At 50.0% G+C, this 23,095-nt stretch overlaps 1 protein-coding gene across 1 annotated transcript in view; it reads right to left on the reverse strand.

The window, feature by feature from the left end:
* PIK3R6 (phosphoinositide-3-kinase regulatory subunit 6) overlaps positions 1-22,827 on the reverse strand; it is a 59,456-nt gene extending 36,629 nt beyond the window's left edge. Inside the window, exons 1-2 of the mRNA XM_086685990.1 lie at positions 22,628-22,827; positions 5,088-5,195 (exon numbers count right to left, since the gene is read on the reverse strand). Coding sequence (XP_086542116.1) covers positions 5,088-5,100 — 13 coding nt within the window. The 5' untranslated portion in view covers positions 5,101-5,195; positions 22,628-22,827. The remainder of the gene's footprint in view (positions 1-5,087; positions 5,196-22,627) is intronic.
* Positions 22,828-23,095: the final 268 nt, after the last annotated feature.

Here is a 23,095-nt window from a genome sequence, read left to right on the forward strand (position 1 = left end):
AGGTCAGGCCCAGAGGGATCGGAGAGGCTCTCATCCCATTTTACAGACGGGAAAATGAGGCTCTGAGGGGAGACGCGATTTACATAAGGCCACAGAAATGCGGGAAGAGAGCTTTCTCTTCGGCAAAGCCTCTTCTTCTAAAGCTGCACTCTTACATGTGTCCATCCACCTGCTTACCCGGAAAAGGGAGAGGAGGAAATTCCCAGGTGAGACTATGAACATATGTCTTATCTATGAGTGTCTGGGCTTTGAGTGCTGAAAATCAATATGCTGGATAAAGTCGCCCGCACAAAGATTCCCAGCTCTCAAGCCAGGGTAGGTGTTATGAGGCTAAGGAGCCAATAGGGAGGGATGGAGAAGTAGGGTTTCAGGGTCCTGACCACAGTAGGACTCCCTTAGCTCAAGGTCCACTCTTCAATTTCTGGCCATTCCAGCCTTCTGTGATCCCAGACAGAATCACATCTCTCCCAAACGCTTCATAGAATGTTTTCCTTTTCCCCCCCTTCCCAATCTAGGCTTCACAGGAGAATCACTCAGAAAGCTTTAAAAAACACTAATGTACAGGGCGCCTGGGTGGCTCAGTGGGTTGAGCGTCTAACTCTTGATCTCATGTTTCATGAGATCAAGGCACACGTTGGGCTCTGTGCTGACTATATGGAGACTGGGATTCTCTCTCTTCCTCTCTCTCTCTCTGCTCCTCCCCTGCTCTCTCTCTCTGCTCCTCCCCTGTGCATGTGCTCTCTCTCTCTCTCAAAATAAAATAAAATAAAATAAACTTTAAAAAACCTCACTAATATACAGCTCACCCGAAACCAATTTAAATCAGATATCAGAGTATGAGAACTAATGTTTGTTTGTTTGTTTCTTAAATTTTTTCAACATTTATTTATTTTTGGGACAGAGAGAGACAGCGCATGAACGGGGGAGGGGCAGAGAGAGAGGGAGACACAGAATCGGAAACAGGCTCCAGGCTCTGAGCCATCAGCCCAGAGCCTGACGCGGGGCTCGAACTCACGGACTGCGAGATCATGACCTGGCTGAAGTCGGACGCTTAACCGACTGCGCCACCCAGGCGCCCCTGTTTGTTTGTTTTTTAATAGCTCCCCAGGACAGTCTAATGTATCATCAGGATGTGAATTACTGTCTTAAGTGATAAGCTTAGAGTTCTGGGTAATTGACCTGTTAGTCAAGAAAGGAGTCAAGTGCTAAAATGCTCAGGCTTCACAGAGGACAATCATCCCTGCATAAGAATGAAGGTCACAGGGTCAGAATGGCTCCTTCCTGGCTGTCACGGTGGCAGAAGGAGATGCAAAGGAAATAATTGGAGAAAGTTGAAAGTTGTCATTGTTTGTTAGCTTGTTTTGCAATAGGTGTGGTGTCTGTTCAGAAATGTAACTGTGGTGGGGGGGGGCGCCTGGAAGGCTCAGTCGGTTAAGCCTTTGACTTCAGCTCAGGTCATGATCTCACGGTCCGTGAGTTCGAGCCCCGCATCGGGCTCTGTGCTGACGGCTCAGAGCCTGGAGCCTGTTTCAGATTCTGTGTCTCCCTCTCTCTCTGCCCCTCCCCCACTCATGCTCTGTCTCTCTGTCTCTCTCTCAAAAATAAATAAACATTAAAAAAATAAAAAATAAAAAGAGAAGAAACGTAACCCTGGGAGCTGGGCAGTAGACATCAGTGCTCGAGGTCCAGCCATGACATGAAGAAAATCTTCCAAGATTTTTCCAAGCAGACCAGTCTTTGTCTTCTGCAAGTTACCCCACACCTACTTGTCATGGTTAATTTTATGTGTCAACTTGACTAGGGCCACAAGGGGCCCAGATATCTGGTCAAACATTCTTCTGGGTGTCTCTACAAGGGTGTTTTTGGATGAGGCAAACATTTAAATCAGTAGACTGAGTCGGCAGGTGGCTCTCCCTAACGTGGGTGGGCCTCGTCCAATCAGTAGAAGGCCTGAATAGAACAAAAGGCTGACACCCTCCACCCGCCCCCAAATAGCCTTCATGGTAACGTGAATAAATCTTCATAATAAATGTAATAAATCTCCTTATAATAAATATATATCGTAACTCTCATATAATAAATCTTATAATAAACCTCACGCTAGAGGTGCCTGGGTGGCTCAGTGGGTTAAGCATCTGACTCTGGATTTCGGCTCAGGTCGTGATCTCATGGTTCGTGGGACTGAGCCCCGTGGCGGGTTCTGTACTGACAGCATGGAGCCTGCTTGGGACTCTCTCTCTCTCCCTCTCTCTCTCTCTCTCTGTCCCTCTCCCCTCTCTAAACAAATAAATAAATAAATAGATAAATAAATGTTAAAATAAATAAATCTCATCCCATATATGTGTGTATATCCTACGGGGGCTGTTTCCGTGGAGAAAACCTCGCTAACACAGCCACAGAGGACCACGGCATCCATCCGCATCAGGAGGAGTGGACATGTCCCTCCAGACGAAAGGGTGACAGGCAACCTCAGGTCACTTGGGACACACAAAATTATCACCCAAGAGGTTGAATTTGCGACTCCCAAGGGACGTTTCCCTCCAACTAGGGCGCTGGAAAGAATTGCCCTATTCTGCTTTCTGGGCATCAGCCGCCAGAATTAGCACCCCCTCCCTGGACGGAGAGGGAGAACGCACCAACAGACTCTTTCTGGTACCCTCTCTTTGAAAACTAACCCCAGGGCCCGTTACTTCACGCCGGGTGAGCCATAAAACAGTCGAGGACAGCACAGGTCACCTGTGGCCCTGTTCAGACGGGGGACTCCTGAGGCAGGTTAGTTCCGTGCAGGGGAATGTCACTTAGCAGCTCGGTTCCCATTTCAGAGGGTGACTTTTCCCCCACCTTGACCCCGGAGCTGGGGTCCGTTCTCCCAGATCCCACGAGTCCCCGCACGCTGACCACACGTGGACCTCGCGGACCGGCCTCCCAACCGGGGACTCGGGACTCGCCTGAAAAGCCCCGGTGCTCCCACAGCTCCGACTCGACATCTCAGCTTACTGAAATCTGCCCTCAGCACCCAGACGCACCATTGGCTGGAGTCATGTGGCTTCCACTTCTCTTTTATGCCCATGCCCGGGGCCCCCTGACCCCCACGTGGAGCAAGGGCTCAGGTCGTTCAAAAATGGTTTGCATTCTTGGCCCTGTTTGCAGGGATGGCCAAATGACAGTAACTCGGGCGCCTTGGAGCGTTGCCTTTTGCGTGCCTCTAAAGAAATACCTTCCTTTTCAGGGGCCCCTCTTCTGAACGCTAGGATGAGAGAACCCCTTAGGGCTACAGGAAGGTGGGGCAAGTTCTAGGCATCTGTAATTTGGGAAGACAGCCGGGACAACTTCAGTTCTGATCGTGATGGCGAGACGCCCCTGGGGAGCTCCCGGGGCCAGCATCCTAGTTGGGGGATGTTTTCTTTCCCCCATTTGATTCGGGGGCGGCCCTCTGTCACATCTTCGGTGGAGGCTGCCGGTGGTCTCGCCCGCCCAGCAGCCCTCTCTGCTCATTGTGGTCCAGGCGCCCTGCTTTGCCTTGGCCTGGAGCAGACACAAAACCAAGCTGGCCAGTGGACTCTCTCTCCCTCTGGGTGAGCCCCGCGCAGGTGATGGCCGGCAGGCAGGAACGCGGGAAGGGCACTCTTTGTGTTTGGGAAATTAAACCAGCCACATGCGTTTCTACTGCTTGTATCCAAAGGAACTTCACTGGCACGCCTCTCTTCCTAAAACGCAGCATGGCGTGCATCTAATGTTCTACGCAAAGCCAGCACAAAGTAAGTTGGTTTTGAAATGTTGAGATTTTTCGGGGCGCCTGCGCGGCTCAGTCGTTTGAGCGTCCGACCTTGGCTCAGGTCATGATCTCACAGCTCGGGAGTTCGAGCCCCGCGTCGGGCTCCGGGCTGACAGCTCGGAGCCTGGAGCCTGCTTCTGCTTCTGTGTCTCCTTCTCTCTCTGCCCCTAACCCACTCACATTCTGTCTCTGTCTCTCTCAAAAATAAGTGAACATTTAAAAAATTTTTTTAAAAAAGTAATATTGAGATTTTCACACTGCTGGCCCCACTCTGCCACCCTCTGGACCGGGCAAACCCCAGCTGGTGAAAGATAACCCGGAATATCACAACACAGGGATTTGCGGGCTTGCTTGATTCAGCCCGAGCCTCTTCCGGCTGTGGGAGGCTCTGACGGTGACGGGGTGTGGAAAGGATGCGTGTCTTAGGGATAATAACGACCCGTGGAGCTTCACTTGCCTTGGCTGTGCCTTCCGCTTCCCTGGGATAGGGGTCTTCCGGGGCATTAGCATCTAAGCCTCGTGAGAAGTGCTCTGTGACCCCCTGGGTCACAGAGGGGATCCGCATCTTGAGGGAAAGGTCATCCCTCGTCCCAAGTTGACAAAGTGTGAAGAGCGTGGGCTTTGCCATGAGCTAGACCTTGGTTCCGATCCTGGCTCTGCCACTTATTAGCTGTGCAGCTTTGAGTAGATGACCTAACCTCTCTGAGCCTCTGTTCCCCTTTTCCATAAAACAGGGACAAGGGCATTGATATTGTCCCACACAGAACCCTTCTGACGACTGCCCGGGGAAAGCCACAGCGAAATCGTTAAGGGCACGGCGCTGGAGCTAGCCTGCTGGGGTCAAGTCCTGGTTTGACTGTACAAAGCTATGTGGCCTTGGGAGCAATACCTGTCCCCGCTGGGCCTCACTTTCTCTTTCTGTAAAATGGGGGCAGCGATAACATCTATCTCAGGGGGCCTTTATGAGGACTCCGTGAGTTAATACTTGTCAAGGGCTTTTATCACGACTTGATAGATTGTAACTGCTACCGAGGCGTTTGGTAAATGAACCCAAGCATCTGGCGATAGGTCTTGGCTATTGTCATTCTCCTCCTCAGTGTCCAGCTCAGTGACCTGCAAGGAGCCGGGGCTCGTACAAGGGCGTGGAGGTCTGCTTCTCAAGATGTTCTCACACTGGGGCGGCTGAGATCGGGGTCTGAGATGGCAGCCCCAGAGGGGCACTGTCACCTGCCAGGGAGGCCTTCCCCTGCGAGGCAGCCGGACGCACTCGACCCCTCTCTCCCCTCCCCCCCCCCAACCCGGTCATACTGACCTGAGCTCTCCATGGGAGCCCGGGGTACGTGTGAAGAGGATGTGGTCGTCTCAGCAGCAGAATGGAAAGTAAAGTGGTTGTTTTTCCGCACAGACGTGGTTCTGCAAACTAAGAGGCAGTTAGCGTAAGTGGTTGGAAGGTTACAGAAAGTGCATCTGGGGGAATGGAGGGGCTCCTGGGGGACCCAGGCTCCCAGCATGTCGGAGGAAAGGCTACATTTATTTCAGAAATTCCTCTGCGGTGCTGGCTCTGAGCCTGGCACTCTTCTAAACACTGAAAAATGACCAACGTTTAAACATTTGCATTGACCTTAAGAGGTGGGTACAATTTTCTCTCCATTCTACAGGCAGGGACGTTGAAGCACAGTGAGGTTAAGTAACTATGGAAGGTTTGGGCGCCTGGGTGGCTCAGTTGGTTAAGCATCCGACTTCTGCTCAGGTCGCGATTTCACGGTTCATGAGTTTGAGCCCCACATCGGGCCCTCTGCTGTCAGCACAGAGCCCGCTTTGGGTCCTCTGTCTCCCTCTCTCTCTGCCCCTCCCCAGCTAGCACTCTCTCTCTCTAAAAAAAAAAAAAAAAGAGAGAGACTACAGAAGGTCAAATAGCTTTACCAGCTCAGTAAAGGACTGAGCACTGGACTCAAGACTGTCCGGCCCGAGCCTGTGCCCTCAGTCACGACCCCCGCCCGCCCCACCATGACCGCAGTGGGAGACCCCCCCAAACCCTGCTTCCCAGAGCAACAAACTCCACAACTAAGTGAACTCCATAATAAATGAATGAAAACATACCTGGGAAAGCTAATTTGGAGACAGAGAACAATAAGTAAATATTAGGAATGGTAAAGGCCATATATATACAATGAAATAAAATTATAATGCACTCTGAATAATTGTAGCCTACTGATAATCACAGAATGAGTATTAAAACGTGTTATACCAGGGGCGCCTGGGTGGCGCAGTCGGTTAAGCGTCCGACTTCAGCCAGGTCACGATCTCACGGTCCGTGAGTTCGAGCCCCGCGTCGGGCTCTGGGCTGATGGCTCAGAGCCTGGAGCCTGTTTCCGATTCTGTGTCTCCCTCTCTCTCTGCCCCTCCCCCGTTCATGCTCTGTCTCTCTCTGTCCCAAAAATAAATAAACGTTGAAAAAAAATTAAAAAAAAAAAAAAGTGTTATACCATTGGCAATGTTTAGAAAGAAAACACACATACATATCATATATGCATATATATATGATATATGTATATAATGTACATATGTACGATGTATATCATATACATATATCATACATCATGATGTATATCATACATGTATATGATGTATATGATATGCATATGTATATCATATACATGTATCATATATATGCATATATGATATGCATGTGTGTTTTCTACATATGTATGTGTGTTTTCTACCTATGTATGGTGTATATCATATACATATGTCATACATATCATGATGTATATCATATACATATATCATACATGTATATGATGTATACATATATCACACATATATATATATGTGGCAAAACAAAATTCTGAACGCTATATATCACACCTGGTTTTCTAGGAAAATAAAAATGACACAAAAGGCTCTAGAAGAATTAGGAAAACTACTTATGTTAGTGATCAGTGAGCAAATAAAGAAAGTTGTCAAAGAACCAGTTCTTAAAAAGTGATATATATCTCAGATGGTTCCTCTGATAAGTTCTCTCAAACCAGCAAAGAAAAATGTTATGCCATTACAACTGTTTGAAAGCATAGAGAAAGAAGGAAAGAGTCTCTGAAAAAGCCAAGTTATCCCTGATAACAAAATCTAATAAAGATAGTTTAAAAAGTAGACGAAGCACTCCACACCCACTGGGATAGCTATTTAGGGGTGCCTGGGTGTGGGTGGCTCAGTCGGTTAAGCATCTGACTCCGGCTCAAGTCATGATCTCGCGGTGCATGGGTTCAGGCCCCGCGTCGGGCTCTGCGCAGACAGCTCGGATCCTGTGTCTCCCTCTCTCTCTGCCCCTCCTCCACTCACGCTGTCTCTCAAAAATAAATAAACATTATAAAAAAAGAAAATAACTGATACTATCCAGTGTCAGGACGTGGAGAGATTAGAACCCCTGGCGCACTGCAGGTTGGAGTTCAAAATAGTACAGCTGTGGTAGAAAACAGTACAGTGATTCCTCAAAAAGTTAAACACAGATTTACCATACGCCCCACAAATTCCACTTCTAGGTAAATACCCAAAAGAATTGAAAATAGGGATTGTAACAGATACTTGCACACCAATGTTCATAGCAGCATCATTCAAAATAGCCAAAAATTGGATACACTTCAAATGTCCGTCAACAGGTGACCGGATAAACAAAATGTGGTCTATCCATACAATGGAAAATTATTCAACCTTAAAATGGAATACAATTTGGATATATGCTACAACATAGATGAGCCTTGAAAATATCATCCTAGGTGCAAGAAGTCAGGCCAAAAGGACGAATATTATATGATTCTGTTTACATGAGGCACCCACAATAGGGAAATCTACAGAGACAGAAAGTGTAGCGGAGGTTATCAGGAGCTATGGGGAAGGAGGAACAGGGAATTATTATTCAATGGGTACAGAGTATCTGTTTGGGATGTTGAAAAAGTTCTGGAAATGGACAGTGGTCATTGTACAACATTGTGAATGTACTTAATGACACTGAATTGTACACTTTCAAATGGTTAAAATGGAGGGGCGCCTGGGTGGCGCAGTCGGTTAAGCGTCCGACTTCAGCCAGGTCACGATCTCACGGTCCGTGAGTTCGAGCCCCGTGTCAGGCTCTGGGCTGATGGTTCAGAGCCTGGAGCCTGTTTCTGGTTCTGTCTCCCTCTCTCTCTGCCCCTCCCCCATTCGTGCTCTGTCTCTCTCTGTCCCAAAAATAAATAAAAAAACGTGGAAAAAAAATTTAAAATGGTTAATATGGAAAATTTTATGGTATGTATATTTTACTACAATAAACAGATATCAAAAACATAAAATAAATATTGCTAATGAATTCAATGAATTCAAATTATAATGTATTCTGAATAATTCTAGCCTAGAAAGGAATATTAAAATGTGATTACATATCGGCAACAATTAGAAAAGATTAAACGTTGGCAATGATTGGAAAAGATAAAAATATCAACTCTTGATGAGGATGTGGAAAAATTTTGCTCTGCCATAGGGAGTTGGTGAGAATGGAAATTGGTATAGCTTCTCTGGAGGGTAGCTGGCCAATAAGTATCAAAATTCAAAATGTGCACACTCTTTGCCTAAGCCACTCCACCACTAGGAATTATCCTAAGGAAATAACTGGGTGAGTGAATAAGGATTGTGTACAACAATGGTCATTGAAACATTGTTTATAAGGGAGAAAAAGAGAAGAAACTTAGAGGCCCGACTACAGAGTATCAATTAAGCAAATTAAAGTAGTCTGTGCAATGGAATACGGAGCAGACATAAAAATGATGATGTATAGCTACATTTACTTGAAAAGATTTTCAGAAGTATCCATTGAATTTTTTTTCATGTTTATTTATTTATTTTTGAGAGAATCCCAAGCAGGCTCCGAGCTGTCGGCACAGAGCCCGACACAGGGGCTCAATCTTACAAACCATGAGATCATGACCTGAGTCAAAATCAAGAGTCGGATGCTCCACTGACTGAGCCACCCAGGGGCCCCTGGAAGTACTTGTTTTAAACACCAGGTAACAAAACAGTTAACACATTCCTAACACATTAATTTTAAAAAGAATACTTCTAAATTTGCTCAGATGTATGGTAAGAAGTCAAGAAAAAGTAAACATCAAAATGTGACATTGGAGGTCCTCGTTCTGGTTAAACACAGAGTAAGTACACTCCACTGTAACTCTCCAACTCAATACAACTAAGAACTCTGAATAGTATGCGTGCGATCGCTATCTGAGGATTCTGAAAGGTAAATGGTAGCAGGCAGAATGGGGAAGAAAACCAGTACTTGAAGCAAGAATAATCTGGCAATGAGTTTCCTGCACTCCCCCCCCCCTCCCCATTATACACTGGCCTAGACACAAAGGCCTCCTAAAACTCACAAGTGCACACTTAGGGCAGACAGAAAGAGCTGGAAGGAAGCCTCCCTTCCTGCTGTGAGGAGCAAAGAAAGGGTCCCCAAAGGATTGGAGAGATGGGGGAATTTACTTTTTCTTTTGCATTCTGTTCTGCGATAGCCCCTAGGAAATCTTGAAATAGGAGTACCAGCAACAGTGATGGCAGTGGGGGCCGTGCAGATGCCTAAAATTCTGAAAAAGGGAAATTATTCCCTCTGACTAGAGGAACTATGGTCCCAAGGGCATGGGAAGAATCCTTAATACTTTTATTCCCCCCTCTATCACAGGAACAAAACCCAGAAATAACAAATAGAAGATAAATAATAAAACGGTAGACATGAATAAAAATATATCAATAGTTATATTAGATGTAAATGGTCTAAACACACCAACTAAAAGACAGAGATTATCTGGGGGCGCCTTGGTGGCTCAGTCGGTTGAGCGTCCGACTTCGTCTCAGGTCATGATCTCACGGTCCGTGAGTTCGAGCCCCGCGTCGGGCTCTGTGCTGACAGCTCAGAGCCTGGAGCCTGCTTCGGATTCTGTGTCTCCCTCTCTCTCTGCCCCTCTCCCGTTCACTCTCTGTCTCTCTCTCAAAAAATAAACATTAAAAATTTTTTAAAAATTAAAAAATAAAAGACAGAGATTGTCAGCATTTAAAAAGAAACAGAAAACAGGGGCTCCTGGGTGGCTTAGTCAGTTAAGCCTCCAACTTCAGCTCAGGTCATGATTTCACGGTTTGTGAGTTTGAGCCCCGTGTCGGGCTCTGTGCTGACAGCTCAGAGCCTGGAGCCTGCTTCGGATTCTGTGCCTCCCTCTCTCTCTGCCCCTCTCCCGTTCACTCTCTGTCTCTCTCTCAAAAAATAAACATTAAAAATTTTTTAAAAATTAAAAAAAAAAAGGCAGAGATTGTCAGCATTTAAAAAGAAACAGAAAACAGGGGCTCCTGGGTGGCTTAGTCAGTTAAGCCTCCAACTTCAGCTCAGGTCATGATCTCATGGTTCGTGGGTTCGAGCCCCACATCAGGCTCCGTGCTGACAGCTCAAAGACTGGAGTCTACTTTGGATTCTGTGTCTCCCTCTCTTCTCTCTCTGTCTCTCCCTTGCTATCTCTGTCTCAAAAAGAAATAAAATAAAGTAAATAATAATAAATAATAAATAAATAAAAATAAAATTAAAAAAAGAAACAACTCTATGCTGTTTACAAAGTTCACTTCAAATATAATGTCATAGGTAAGCTAAAAGCAAAAGAATACAAAAAATACTACCTGACTATTAATGAAAAGAACACTGAAGTAGCTGAATTAATATGAGACAAAGTCGATTTCAGAGCAAGGAAATCATAATGATAAAAACATAATGATAAAAGACACATAATGATAAAAGGGTCAGTTCATGAAGAAGATATAACAATGCTAAATATGTTTGCACCTAAAAACAGGGCTTCAAAATACATAAAAGAAAAACGAATAAAACTAAAGGATAAGTAGGCAAATCCACAATTAGTGGGAGATGTTAACAATCCTTTCTCAGTAATTGATAGCACAAACACGTGGAAAATCAGGAAGGACACAGAAAGAGCAAATAATACTATCAACCAACTGAATATAACCAGCATTTATAGAACAGTATACACAACAATAGCAGAATATGAATTCCTTTCAAGTGCATGTGAAATATTCACCCAGATAGACAATACCCTTTGTCATTAAACAAACCTTAACAACTTGAAAATAATTGAACTATATAAAGTAAGTTTGCTGATCATAATGAAATTAAACTTGAAATCACTAACATGAAGATAACTAGAAAATATCTAAATATTGAGATATTAAACAACACATTTCTAAATAACCCATATTCCCCCCCCCCAAAAAAAAATATGAGGGACTACTTTGCAACTCATTTTAGGAGTCTAGTGCTCTCCTTATATCAGAACCAAACAAAGATAGCACAAGAAATGGAAACAGACCAATATCCTTATAAACATATATGAAGAAAATTCTCAACAAAATATTAGTACACTGAGACTAGCAATATATAAAAAGAATAATGCATAACAACCAGATGGGGTTTGTCCCAGGAAGGCAAGACTGATTCAATATTTGAAAAATCAATCAGTGTAATATACTATATTAAAGGTTTAAAAAGAATAACCATATGCTTCTGTTAATGGATGCAGTAAAAACATTTGACAAATCTTAACATTTATGATTAAAACTTAAGAGTAAATTAGGAATTTAAGGGAACTTCCTTAATCTGACAAAGAGCCTTTAACCAAAAAACCCCACAGCAAACATACGTAATAGTAAAAAAAAAAAAAAAAGTGAATGTTTTCCGCGAAAGGTTAGGAAAAGGCAAGGACACTCTCACCACTTCTATTCGACAAATCAACACAATACTGGAAGCCAGTGTACTGATTGGAAAGGAAGAGATAAAACTATTTGCAAACAACACGACCCTACTCACGGTAACAGGTGTACAAAGAACACTCTAAGAATCTACGCGGAAATCTCCTAGAACTAATAAGCGAGTTTGCCAGGATCACAGGGTATAATGTCAGCATACAACCTCGGGCAATGTATGTATACTAAAAACAATTAGAAACCAAAATTTGAACCACAATGCCATTTAAAATAGCTCTCAAAGGGAAAAAAAAAAAAAAGAAAGAGAAATACTTAGGTATAAAGCTAACAAAACACATATAGGATCTGTATGGTGAAAATCACAAAATGCTGAAGAAAGAAATCGAAGAACACTGAAAATAAATACAGACACACACAGTTTATGATGTGGAACATCCAGTATTGTTGAGGTGTCCCTTCTCCCCAACTGATTTTTAGATTTAATGTAATTCCAATAAAAATACCATATTTCTTAAAAACAAAATTCTTTTTTTTTTTTTAATTTTTTTTTTCAACGTTTATTTATTTTTGGGACAGAGAGAGACAGAGCATGAACGGGGGAGGGGCAGAGAGAGAGGGAGACACAGAATCGGAAACAGGCTCCAGGCTCTGAGCCATCAGCGCAGAGCCCGACGCGGGGCTCGAACTCACGGACCGCGAGATCGTGACCTGGCTGAAGTCGGATGCTTAACCGACTGCGCCACCCAGGCGCCCCAAAAACAAAATTCTTAATGTTTATTTATTTTTGAAAGAAACAGAGCACAAGTGGGGGAGGGGCAGAGAGAGAGGGAGACACAGAATCCAAAGCAGACTCCAGGTTCTGAGCTGTCAGCACGGAGCCCGACGCGGGGCTCGAACCCACGAACCATGAGATCATGACCCAAGCTGAAACCAAGAGTCAGACGCTCAGCTGACTAAGCCACCTCCGCGCCTCTCAGCAGATTTCTTTTGTAGATAGAAGATAAGCAGATTCTAAAATTTATAAAGAACTGAACGGGCCAAACAATTTTGAGAAAAAAAAAGTTTGAGGACTCATCTCTCTATTTTAAGAAGTGGAGTAGACACAGATGGGAGGAACAGAATCGAGCCTCCAGAAATAGACCCACGTAAAAAGAGCCAATTGATTTTTTACAAAGTTGCAAAGCCAAGTCAACGGGGGAAGGCTAAGTCTTTTCAACAAATGATCTGGAACAATTGATCATCAATAGGCAAAAAAAAAAAAAAAAAAAAAAAGGTATCTTAACTTAAATCTCACAACTCAAACCAAGGTAAACTCAAAATGTTTCACAGATCTGAATGTAAAAGACAAAACTATAAAGGTTCAGAAAAAAACATAGGGAGAAGTCTTTGTACCCTTGGGTTAGAGAGAATTCTGAGATATGACACCAAAAGCATGATCCATAAAGGAAAAAACTGATAAATTGAACTTGGCCAAAATTAAAAACTTTGGCTTTGCGAAAAGGGCCTTCAAGAAAATGAAAAGACAAAGTATACAGTTAGAGAAGATGTTTTCAGATCGCATATCTGACTAAGAATTTGTATCCAGGATGTATAAAGAACTCTCAAACCTCGACAGTAGGAAAACAAATGATACCCCCGAAAGGGAAAAATATTTAAACAGGCAGTTCATCCAAAAAGTTATGGGGATGGCAAGAAAGCACAACAAAACAACACAAAAATCATGTTACTAGTCATCAGGGAATGCAGATTAAAACTGGGAGACACAAACATACACCATTGGAATGGCTACAATTTAGTCACAGGCAATACAAAACGCTGGAGAATAGGGGCGCCCGAGGGGGGGGGGCGGCTCAGTCGGTTGAGTGTCCAACTTCGGCTCAGGTCACGATCTCACGGTCTGTGAGTTCGAGTCCCGCGTCGGGCTCTGTGCTGATGTCTCAGAGCCTGGAGCTGCTTCCGATTCGGTGTCTCCCTCTCTCTCTCTGCCCCTCCCCTGCTCGTGCTCTGTCTTTCTCTCTTTCTCAAAGGTCAATAAACATTAAATTTTTTTTTTTAATTAAAAAAAAGACATTCGTTTTGATATACAAGTGCTTTGGATTACAAGCATGTTTCCAGAATGAGTTATGCTCGCAAACCAAGGTTTTACCGTACTATCTTTGACTTTATTGGTATTTCATAACAGCTGGTGCACAGGAGTGAGCTAACGTACACGCACGTTGTGATCCCTAACGAGAAAAACGGTCACCTGTGAGCCTGCCACCCAACTCGGGAAGACCTGCTATCACATTGCCCTGCGCGTAACGCAAAAGCAGGGTAACAACAAAATGGTAAGACTCCTAAGATAATTGCTCCTCTGGCCTGTCCCTTCCTGGGTGCCCGTGTGACCCATCCCTGACTGCTCTGACTTCAGCCTCCTTTGTGCCCAAAAGTGCCAGAAATGTCCAGCTCTTTCGTGACAACATTTTGATAAAGGCTGGGTGTGTCGACCAGTCATGTTGTTCGTTCTTTCTGAAGATGGTCTGTGGCATGTTTTTGTGGGCGACAGGAGACGTCGCAGTCTGGAGGGAATGTGAAATATCAGACCTGAAGATCCAGTCGTGAATCTAAGCGTGTGGCTGATCCCGGGGTGCCTGCAGTCTGGGGAGGGGGTGGCGGAGCTGGGGTGGCCTGAGGCGCTGCCCGCTGGGGGACGGGGCGGACCCTGCCCCCAAAGCCACTGATGCAGGGAAGCCGAGGGAGGCTTCCCAAGTGGGACCCGGGGAGCTGGATTCCCAGGTCGCCCTCTGTTAGTGGTGAAAACTGACCATGATGACCTCTGCCCCAACCCACTGGGTCCAAGCTACTGTCACCGCATGCTGAGATTGTGGCCATGCCCCCAAAAAGTCCCCGTGCTTCCCCGCTCTCCCCTACAACCCAGTCCGTGACTAAAGCCCTCCAGTGGCATCTCTTAGATCTTAGAACACCCCACACCCCTCGCCCTGCCTAAATCTGGCCTCATCTGGCCCCCGAGCACCTCTCCACCTTTATCTCTCCCCCCTCTCCCTCTGGCTCACCCGGCTCTCACTTCGTGGCTCATTATGTTCCTCGCACCTGCCAGACCCAGACCTACCTCAGGGCCTTTGCACACCTCTGCCTAGAACGCCTTTCCCCACAGCTAGGTACTTCTCAATATTCAGGTCTCCCTAAAAAAAAAATTTTTCTTTAACATTTATTCATTTTTGAGAGACAGAGCGTGAGCGGGGGAGGGCAGAGAGAGAGGGAGACACAGAATCCGAAGCAAGGCTCCAGGCTCCGAGCCGTCAGCACGGAGCCCGACGCGGGGCTCGACCCCACGAACCGTGAGAACGTGACCTGAGCTGAAATCAGACGCTCAACCGACGGAGCCCCCCAGGCGCCCCTAGATCTCATTTTAAATGTCACCTCCTTAAAGAGGGAGGTCGCTGTATCTAAATTAAACTCCTCTCCCCACCCCAGGCGATACTCCAGCGCACTCTCATTTCATTCACAGCATTTATCGGTGTCAGGCGTCGTCCCATGTAATGATTAATTTTCTCGGCTACTCGTTGGAACGTGCTGCCGTATCTATCCCCTGCCGCAGGCCCAGCACCTCGGGGCCACGCTGGCACCCGGGAGACAAGGCGTAAATATTTTGGGGAGCAAAGGTGAGGTATCGTGCCAAAAGTCACATGGCTAATGAATGATGAAACCAGGACTAGAGCTGAGATCTCAGCTGGGGGTGTGAGGTCACGGGCCACCCCCCCTTACACTCTCCACCCCTTCCTCCCCACCCCCACCCCTCGCAGGACACCTGCCGCCCCAGGGAAGGTAGCCACACAGACAAGCTTCTGTCCAGGTGGCGTCAGCGGGGAAGGAATACTGGGCAGTCTGGAAGAAGACATCCCAGAGATAGAGACGACAAGGGGGTATGTGTGTCTCAGGACTCACGGTGTGAAGCCGGGGCTATTCTGGGCTGACTTTTAATGGAAAATGAACTTGGAAGAAGCGTGACCAGTGGGTGCCAGAAAACCGCCTTATCCATTTTCCTATTCGCTCATTTGCTGACTCATTCACCACACATTTATTCGGGGCTTATATGTCCTCCTGCAGGCGCTGGAGAGGCTTTGTGCCTCTGTAATGGATTTCCTGTCCTTTGGGGGCTGTTGACCATAGTGGGGGGGGGAGCCCTCAGGGGACAGGCGAGCAGACAGGAAATGGAAATATGCAGAACCCGGGTCATTCTCAAAATGCATCAACATCACCTTTGTCTCCACTTGGGCCGACATGCATTTCTTAGGAAATGAGGCTTGCCCCTTTGAGCCCCCAAACATGCCTCTGAAGGTTTTCTAGATGCATCTCACGGGAGCCCATTGCATATGATCACACGGTGGAGATTTCGGGAGCTGTCGGCGGACGACAGAAGCCTCCACCCCGTCCTGAATGGCTCATACTCTCTGACTCCTCAGATATGATTCTGTCTCAGCACTGGGGGCTGTTCTTTGCTCCTAGTGGGTGAGTGGGGGCTGTTATCCGGCCCACCGGCCCACTGGGCTTTGGGTAATTTACCCCGCCAGGGAGGGCGAGGGTTTGCAATTCATCTTTAATTTTTTTAGTGTTTATTTATTTTTGAGAGAGAGAGAGACAGCGTGCAAAGGGGTGTGTGGGGGGGGGCACAGAGAGAGTGGGAGACCCAGAATCCAAAGCAGGCTCCAGGCTCTGAGCTGTCAGCACAGAGCCCGACGCGGGGCTCGAACCCACCAACTGTGAGATCATGCCCTGAGCCAAAGTCGGACGCTTAACCGACAGAGCCACCCAGGCGCCCCAATGATGTTTCTTTCGAATTCCCAGCAAAGGGTCCCCTGTGTTGGCAGCAACCTGTCCTGGCCCTCTGTACCCTTCCAGAAGGCTGGGACACCACATAAGCACAGGCAATGGTTTTGGAGGTAAAACACAAAAACAAAGCCTGAGAAACAGATCTATGAACAGAGAGCAAAGCTTCCAACCACAGACATGGAACCTCTATTTGGGCAGCTCAGAGGCCCTCTTGGCTGTCTTCCTAGTTCCTGGCAGGGTCTGGAGTGATGGCATTGCTGAGCAAATCAAAGAGCATCTATGGAACACCCACGTGTCCTGTCTGGGCAACAGCAATTGGACAAGGGCCGGGGGGTTCAGAGATGAATGAAGGAGACGAGGTCCTTGCCCATCAGACTGTGGGGCCCCGCCACTCCGTGACTTCTTAAGGACAGCAGTGTGGCCCTGGCCACCACACTCCTGGCCCACCACCAGCACACTGACGCCCTCACGGACCCGTATTCACAACACGCCTGACAACGAACCCATTTCACAGATTCGCACTGGGGCCCTGGAGGCATGCCCTGCCTACTATATCAATACAATTCACCTTTCAATTAAAAACCACGCCGATGGTAAATCCAAAAGGTACAAACCACTCTCCAGTGAAAAGCAAACATCCTCACTCCTCCTCTGGGCCACCGGCTCCTCTCACCTGCTCCCCAGAAGAAACCGTAGCTCTAGAAAATTTGCATCTGTGGCCAACTTTTTCAAAAAAAAGGCCGTATTTCACATAAAAATCGAGATTCTCAGCTTTCCATAGAGGCAGAGCCCAAGCGGGAGAGGGGCAGAGAGACAGGGAGACACAGAATCCGAAGCAGGCTCCAGGCTCTGAGACATCAGCACAGAGCCCAACGCGGGGCTCGAGCCCACGAACCGTGCAATCGTGACCTGAGCCGAAGTCGGACGCTTAACCGACGGAGCCACCCAGGCGCCCCTTGAGATGCCCAGCTTTTACGTAAAAGGAATAACTTGGAGATCTGGCCACAGCCAGCCCACAGTTCTTCAGGGCAGCTACTCATGGGTGTCGAATGGCTGCTGTCCCCGTGCAGAGGGCCAGGGCCCTACCCCCACCTCCTCCGCCGTGCCCGTGAGCTTGTCTGGGGCATCATTCATGCCCCTGTCTGGCCCCTGGAGGCGGGCAGTGAGCAATCCCCCAGCTTTGCTGTGGCTCCAGTCCTAACGCTCCAAGAGGAGTTATTATGTGAGCTGGGCACCGGGGTTGCCCACGGTGCCCCTGTGAGTCAGTCAACAAACATCCACGGTGCCAAGCACCATACATTACATCCTGTTTCCTTTAGTGCTGGGTCCCCTTTACCTGACGCTGCTTCTACCAATAGGAAGCCCTTGCTAAATATCCTTGAATGACAGACCATCAAGGCACTCGTAGGACAGGGTCACTGTCCCCAACCTCTCTCAGGCTAGGGAGCAGAAACTAGTCTGTGGGGACCGGCTGGTTGGACAAAGGGTACAGGAAATGAAGATGATGCTTGGGATGCTGGTCAAAGAGACCCAGGCTCAGCGCCCTGAAACCAGTGGGAAGGGGGATGCAGGCTCAGCGCCCTGAAACCAGTGGGAAGGGGGATGCAGGCTCAGCGCCCTGAAACCAGTGGGAAGGGGGACGCAGGCTCAGCGCCCTGAAACCAGTGGGAAGGGGGGCCCAGGCTCAGCGCCCTGAAACCAGTGGGAAGGGGGGCCCAGGCTCAGTGCCCTGAAACCAGTGGGAAGGGGGATGCAGGCTCAGCGCCCTGAAACCAGTGGGAAGGGGGACGCAGGCTCAGCGCCCTGAAACCAGTGGGAAGGGGGGCCCAGGCTCAGCGCCCTGAAACCAGTGGGAAGGGGGATGCAGGCTCAGCGCCCTGAAACCAGTGGGAAGGGGGATGCAGGCTCAGCGCCCTGAAACCAGTGGGAAGGGGGACGCAGGCTCAGCGCCCTGAAACCAGTGGGAAGGGGGGCCCAGGCTCAGCGCCCTGAAACCAGTGGGAAGGGGGATGCAGGCTCAGCGCCCTGAAACCAGTGGGAAGGGGGGCCCAGGCTCAGTGCCCTGAAACCAGTGGGAAGGGGGATGCAGGCTCAGCGCCCTGAAACCAGTGGGAAGGGGGACGCAGGCTCAGCGCCCTGAAACCAGTGGGAAGGGGGATGCAGGCTCAGCGCCCTGAAACCAGTGGGAAGGGGGGCCCAGGCTCAGTGCCCTGAAACCAGTGGGAAGGGGGATGCAGGCTCAGCGCCCTGAAACCAGTGGGAAGGGGGGCCCAGGCTCAGTGCCCTGAAACCAGTGGGAAGGGGGATGCAGGCTCAGCGCCCTGAAACCAGTGGGAAGGGGGGCCCAGGCTCAGTGCCCTGAAACCAGTGGGAAGGCGGATGCAGGCTCAGCGCCCTGAAACCAGTGGGAAGGGGGACGCAGGCTCAGCGCCCTGAAACCAGTGGGAAGGGGGACGCAGGCTCAGCGCCCTGAAACCAGTGGGAAGGGGGGCCCAGGCTCAGCGCCCTGAAACCAGTGGGAAGGGGGATGCAGGCTCAGCGCCCTGAAACCAGTGGGAAGGGGGACCCAGGCTCAGTGCCCTGAAACCAGTGGGAAGGGGGATGCAGGCTCAGCGCCCTGAAACCAGTGGGAGGGGGGACCCAGGCTCAGCGCCCTGAAACCAGTCAGGAAGATTCCCAGCAGCTGGTGTGGGCAGCATGGAAAGCGGCTGAGGGGTGGATCCCGACCACCTGGGAGGAGCCTCCCCACCCCATCCCTGCAGGCCCTCCCACCCTGCCCTGCACACAGCGTTCATTCATTTCATTCATTATTTCTTTTGCTCCGTCATTATGGAGACCAGCAGCGTGCCAGATACCGTCCTACAGACACAAGGTAAGAAAGCCAGGCCTTCAGCGGGAGACCCAATAAACGGGTGCCTTCATTCACTCACTCATTCATTCGTTCAGCCCCTTCTGTACGTTAGACCCGGTTCCAGGTCCTGGGGATTTGGCAATAATTTAAGATAGACAAAAACACCTGCTGTCATAAAGGCTACAATCTAATGGGCGTGTAGGGAGTATGCAAGGGGACACCCAGGAAACTCGAAAACTAAGCTGTATATTAGCTGATAAGGCCGGGAAGGGGGGGGGATGTGCGGTTCCAGAGCTGGGGGGACTGGTTTCTACAAGGTTGACCAGAGAGGTCTCACTGAGGAGGTGACTTCTGGGTAGAAGAAACCTGGGTGCGGGGAGGGGGGAGGATGGATGGGAGCGAGTGGGGCCATATCTGCCCAAGACAGGGTCCAGGTGAAGGGATAAGCCAGGCCAGGTGCCGAGATGCAGGGACAGTGTGGCCACAGCGTGACGGGAAGGGGACAGCAGGAGGGGGCTGGGAGGCAATCCTTCACGGGCGTGTTTTTGTGCACACGCCTTGTGAGCTTTTGTGCCGGGTCATCCGAGAAGGTATGTATCGTGCACAGCCTGGGAGGACCGCGGCAGTGTCTCCCTGTTGGGGACACGGGGCAGATTTACTTGCCGTCCAGCAGGGTAGCAGCAATGTCCCCTTCCCGGGCAGAACTGGCACTTTGCCTGCTGCCCGCTGTGAAAGCCGGGGTTCCCTAAGGTCAGGGCTCCTTGGCTGATGGTGCACAGCACCCCCTTCCATGCTGCCCCCCCTGGGACTTGGGGGACGAGGGGGACCCATCAACCTGACACTCATGTGCTTGGGGGGCCACAAGTAATCGAGGCCTTCGCCTCAGACTCCAGAGTCTCCCGTTTCCTGCCGGTGACAGCGCGACAGGCTGACTTAAACAGAGGGTGAAATCTTGGATGCTTCACGGGGCTCGGTGACATAGGGACAAGATCAGAGGCAAAGAAGGAATGAATGGGTGAATGGGTGAATGGATGAATGAATGAATGAACGAATGGCGTGGGATTCAGAGCGTACTTGTCCTTAAACGTAGAACTTCAGCAATAAACTGTCCCCAGGCCAGGTGCAGACACACAGCTGGTCACTGCCATGGGGTAAAAACACGTCTGGGGACCAACCACAGAACCTCAGAGGTGGCCACAGGGATAAGTCAGCGGGACCCCGTTTCCTGCCGCTGTTACTGCTCGAGACTGGCGCCAGGCAAGGAGGGGGAGACTTCCAGGAACAGGCCCGGCTGGGGGGTCAGTGTTCCCAGCAGTGAAGATCCCGGCTGCTGATCTGCCCACCCCGAAGCCCCAACCCCGCCCTGCGGGCTCCTCGTCCAGACCGTTTGCACAGAACCCTCCACCCAGCCCTCCCTGCGGCCATCCCTTCAGGCTTAAAGGCCAAGAACAAAGACACAGAGTTTCCCAAGGTCGCAGCTCTGCCCCCCACCTGTCATCAGCCCCCACCAACTCTGGCACAGGGACAAGGGACCCCCTCCCTCTGCCACTGACCCACTTCCCCCTCCTCCTGCCGGCGCTGACTCACAAACCCCTGAGTTTTGGGGGCAGATGCTATTTCCAGTGTTCTGACCTTTTCTCTCCATGGAGACAGTCATACTTGCCCGGCTCTTTGGTTTAGAGCATGTGATTCGTGGGCTCACAGTAGGAATGCCGAGCTCTGAGGGGACCCCTCGACCCTTAACCCTCATCCTACAAGGCCCACTTGGGCTGTCCAGGTTCCCGAGGCACCGGGGACGTGGGGGCCCTGCTCTCTGCTGTTCTCTGGGGATGGGGCAGGCCTGTTTCCCTTGCTGTGTCTGCCACTGGCCGGGGAGGAAACACCTGGATGTGAGAGAGACAGTCTGGAGGAGGCGGGGAGGAGAGCATTGTTCTGGGGGGAGGAGTCTGACGGGGCGTGGGTGTAGACCAGGAAACCCCTGGGGGCCAGATTCACGTCCACCATGTCGGCCAAGAAGCAGGTCCTGGTGAGGGGCTATGTGGCAGTGTGGCTGGGCTGGTGGCACTTGGTGCCGGACTGCCTGGATCCCAGTCCTCTCTCTGGCTGTCACAACGTGGGCTGCCTGCTTAGAACCTTTGTGCCTCAGTCTCCCTGTCTTTAGAGGAGAGCTAGGCATAGCACCTGCCTCGTCGGATTACTGCAAGGACGAAATAAGATGATCCTCGGGGCGCCCGGGGGGGCTCGGTCGGTGGAGCATCCGACTCTTGGTTTCGGCTCAGGTCACGATCTCACGGTTCGTGAGTTCAAGCCCCGCGTCGGGCTCTGGGCTGACAGCTCAGAGCCTGGAGCCTGCTTCACATTCTGTGTCTCCCTCTCTCTCTGCCCCTTCCCTGCTCATGCTGTGTGTGTCTCTCTCTCTCAAAATAAATAAATAAACATTTAAAAACTGACCCTCTATGAACTCTTCTCTTCAGCAGCCAAATGGACTCACCAGCTGTGTTTCCCCGTAAAACCCCCTGCTTTGCACCTGCTCTCCTGCTATGGGTTTGCACACTTTGTTCTCAACCGGGATGCCTGCTGCCTCACCTCTGCACACAGACCCTCCCTGCCGCTCAAGGCTCGGGTGCGGCCTCCTGTAAAGCCCCCTGGAGCCCCTGCCCCGAGGTCACCTGCGTACGTGCCTCCGCTCGCCTCGGGACCTTGCGCACTTTGCTTTCTGTTGGTCACTTACTTGTGCTGCGTCTTAAGGCCCCACCAGCTGGCCAACTTCTTGAGCACCGGGACCTGGCCTTGCTCGGCCTCTGGCCCCGACTGCACAGCTAGAAGACGCTCGATCGTGCGTGTGGACAGAAGCAACCGGACCAGCATGATCGCCACCTGGCTCCCCAGGAGGGACAGACACATGATGTCCCAGAAGGGGTGTAGACGGGACCAGAAGGCCGACTCGGGGGCCAGTGCCTTGCTCACCTGCCCTGTTGTCTTTGGCAAGACGCCGCATCTCTCTGAGCTATAAAACGGGCATTAAAACACGTATCCAGCCCACCTCTGGTGGCACACGAGAGTCCGGTGGGACGATGCGTGTGCTCTCCTGCCCCGGGCGTGTGTAACCAGTTATAATATTGATACTTACAGGATCCAGAGAAGAAAGGAGGGGTCCCCTCGCCGGGTCCTGGGTGAAAGGATCTTAACTTGGCAGAGTGATCCTAGGGGCCACCGCCTCTGGTAACCCTTCTCAGCAAGGCTGGGCCTCACGTACAGAAGAGCCAGGGGCGTCTCGGCCCCTCCAGGGCTCCCTGCCTTCCTCCTCCTTCCTCCTGGCCCCTCCACCTGCTCTGCCCGGATCTGCCTCTCCCGGCTTCCTCCCTGGACACCTTACCCCAGCCAGCACCTACCTTAGCTCGGCTGGAGCTCGGTTCCCTAAGTCTTTCTGCCGACTGGCTCCCCACCGTCTGTGCAGGGAGGCTGCCGGCCCCAGAGAACCCGATGGCTCAGAGGGGCTCCAACGGGTGTCTCTGGTCCCCGCTGCAGCCTGCAGATCTGCAGAGAAAGGCCCAGTGTGGCACAGGCCCGACTCTGTCCCTCCTCTTCCTTCCCCTTCCCCGTGGCCCTCAAAGCTCCTCCCAGAACACATCCTGCTGTGAGGCTGCTTTCTGCAGAAGCTTTGTGGTCCCCCGCGGTCACTGGAGGCTCTTCCTTTCGATGGGGCAGGAGGGGGGAGCCTCCATAGAGTCCCCCTGTGGTGCTGACTGGGCTGTGATGCCGGGGACCCTGAGCTCCCTCCAGAGCTCCAGACACGCCAGCCGCCATCCACGCCCGGAGACTGGCAGCCAGAGGGCCACCTAACACTTTCAGTTCAAGGT

Source organism: Puma concolor, chromosome E1, assembly GCF_028749965.1.
Source record: "Puma concolor isolate L17-30 chromosome E1, mPumCon1.1.hap2, whole genome shotgun sequence".
Taxonomy (NCBI): domain Eukaryota; kingdom Metazoa; phylum Chordata; class Mammalia; order Carnivora; family Felidae; genus Puma; species Puma concolor.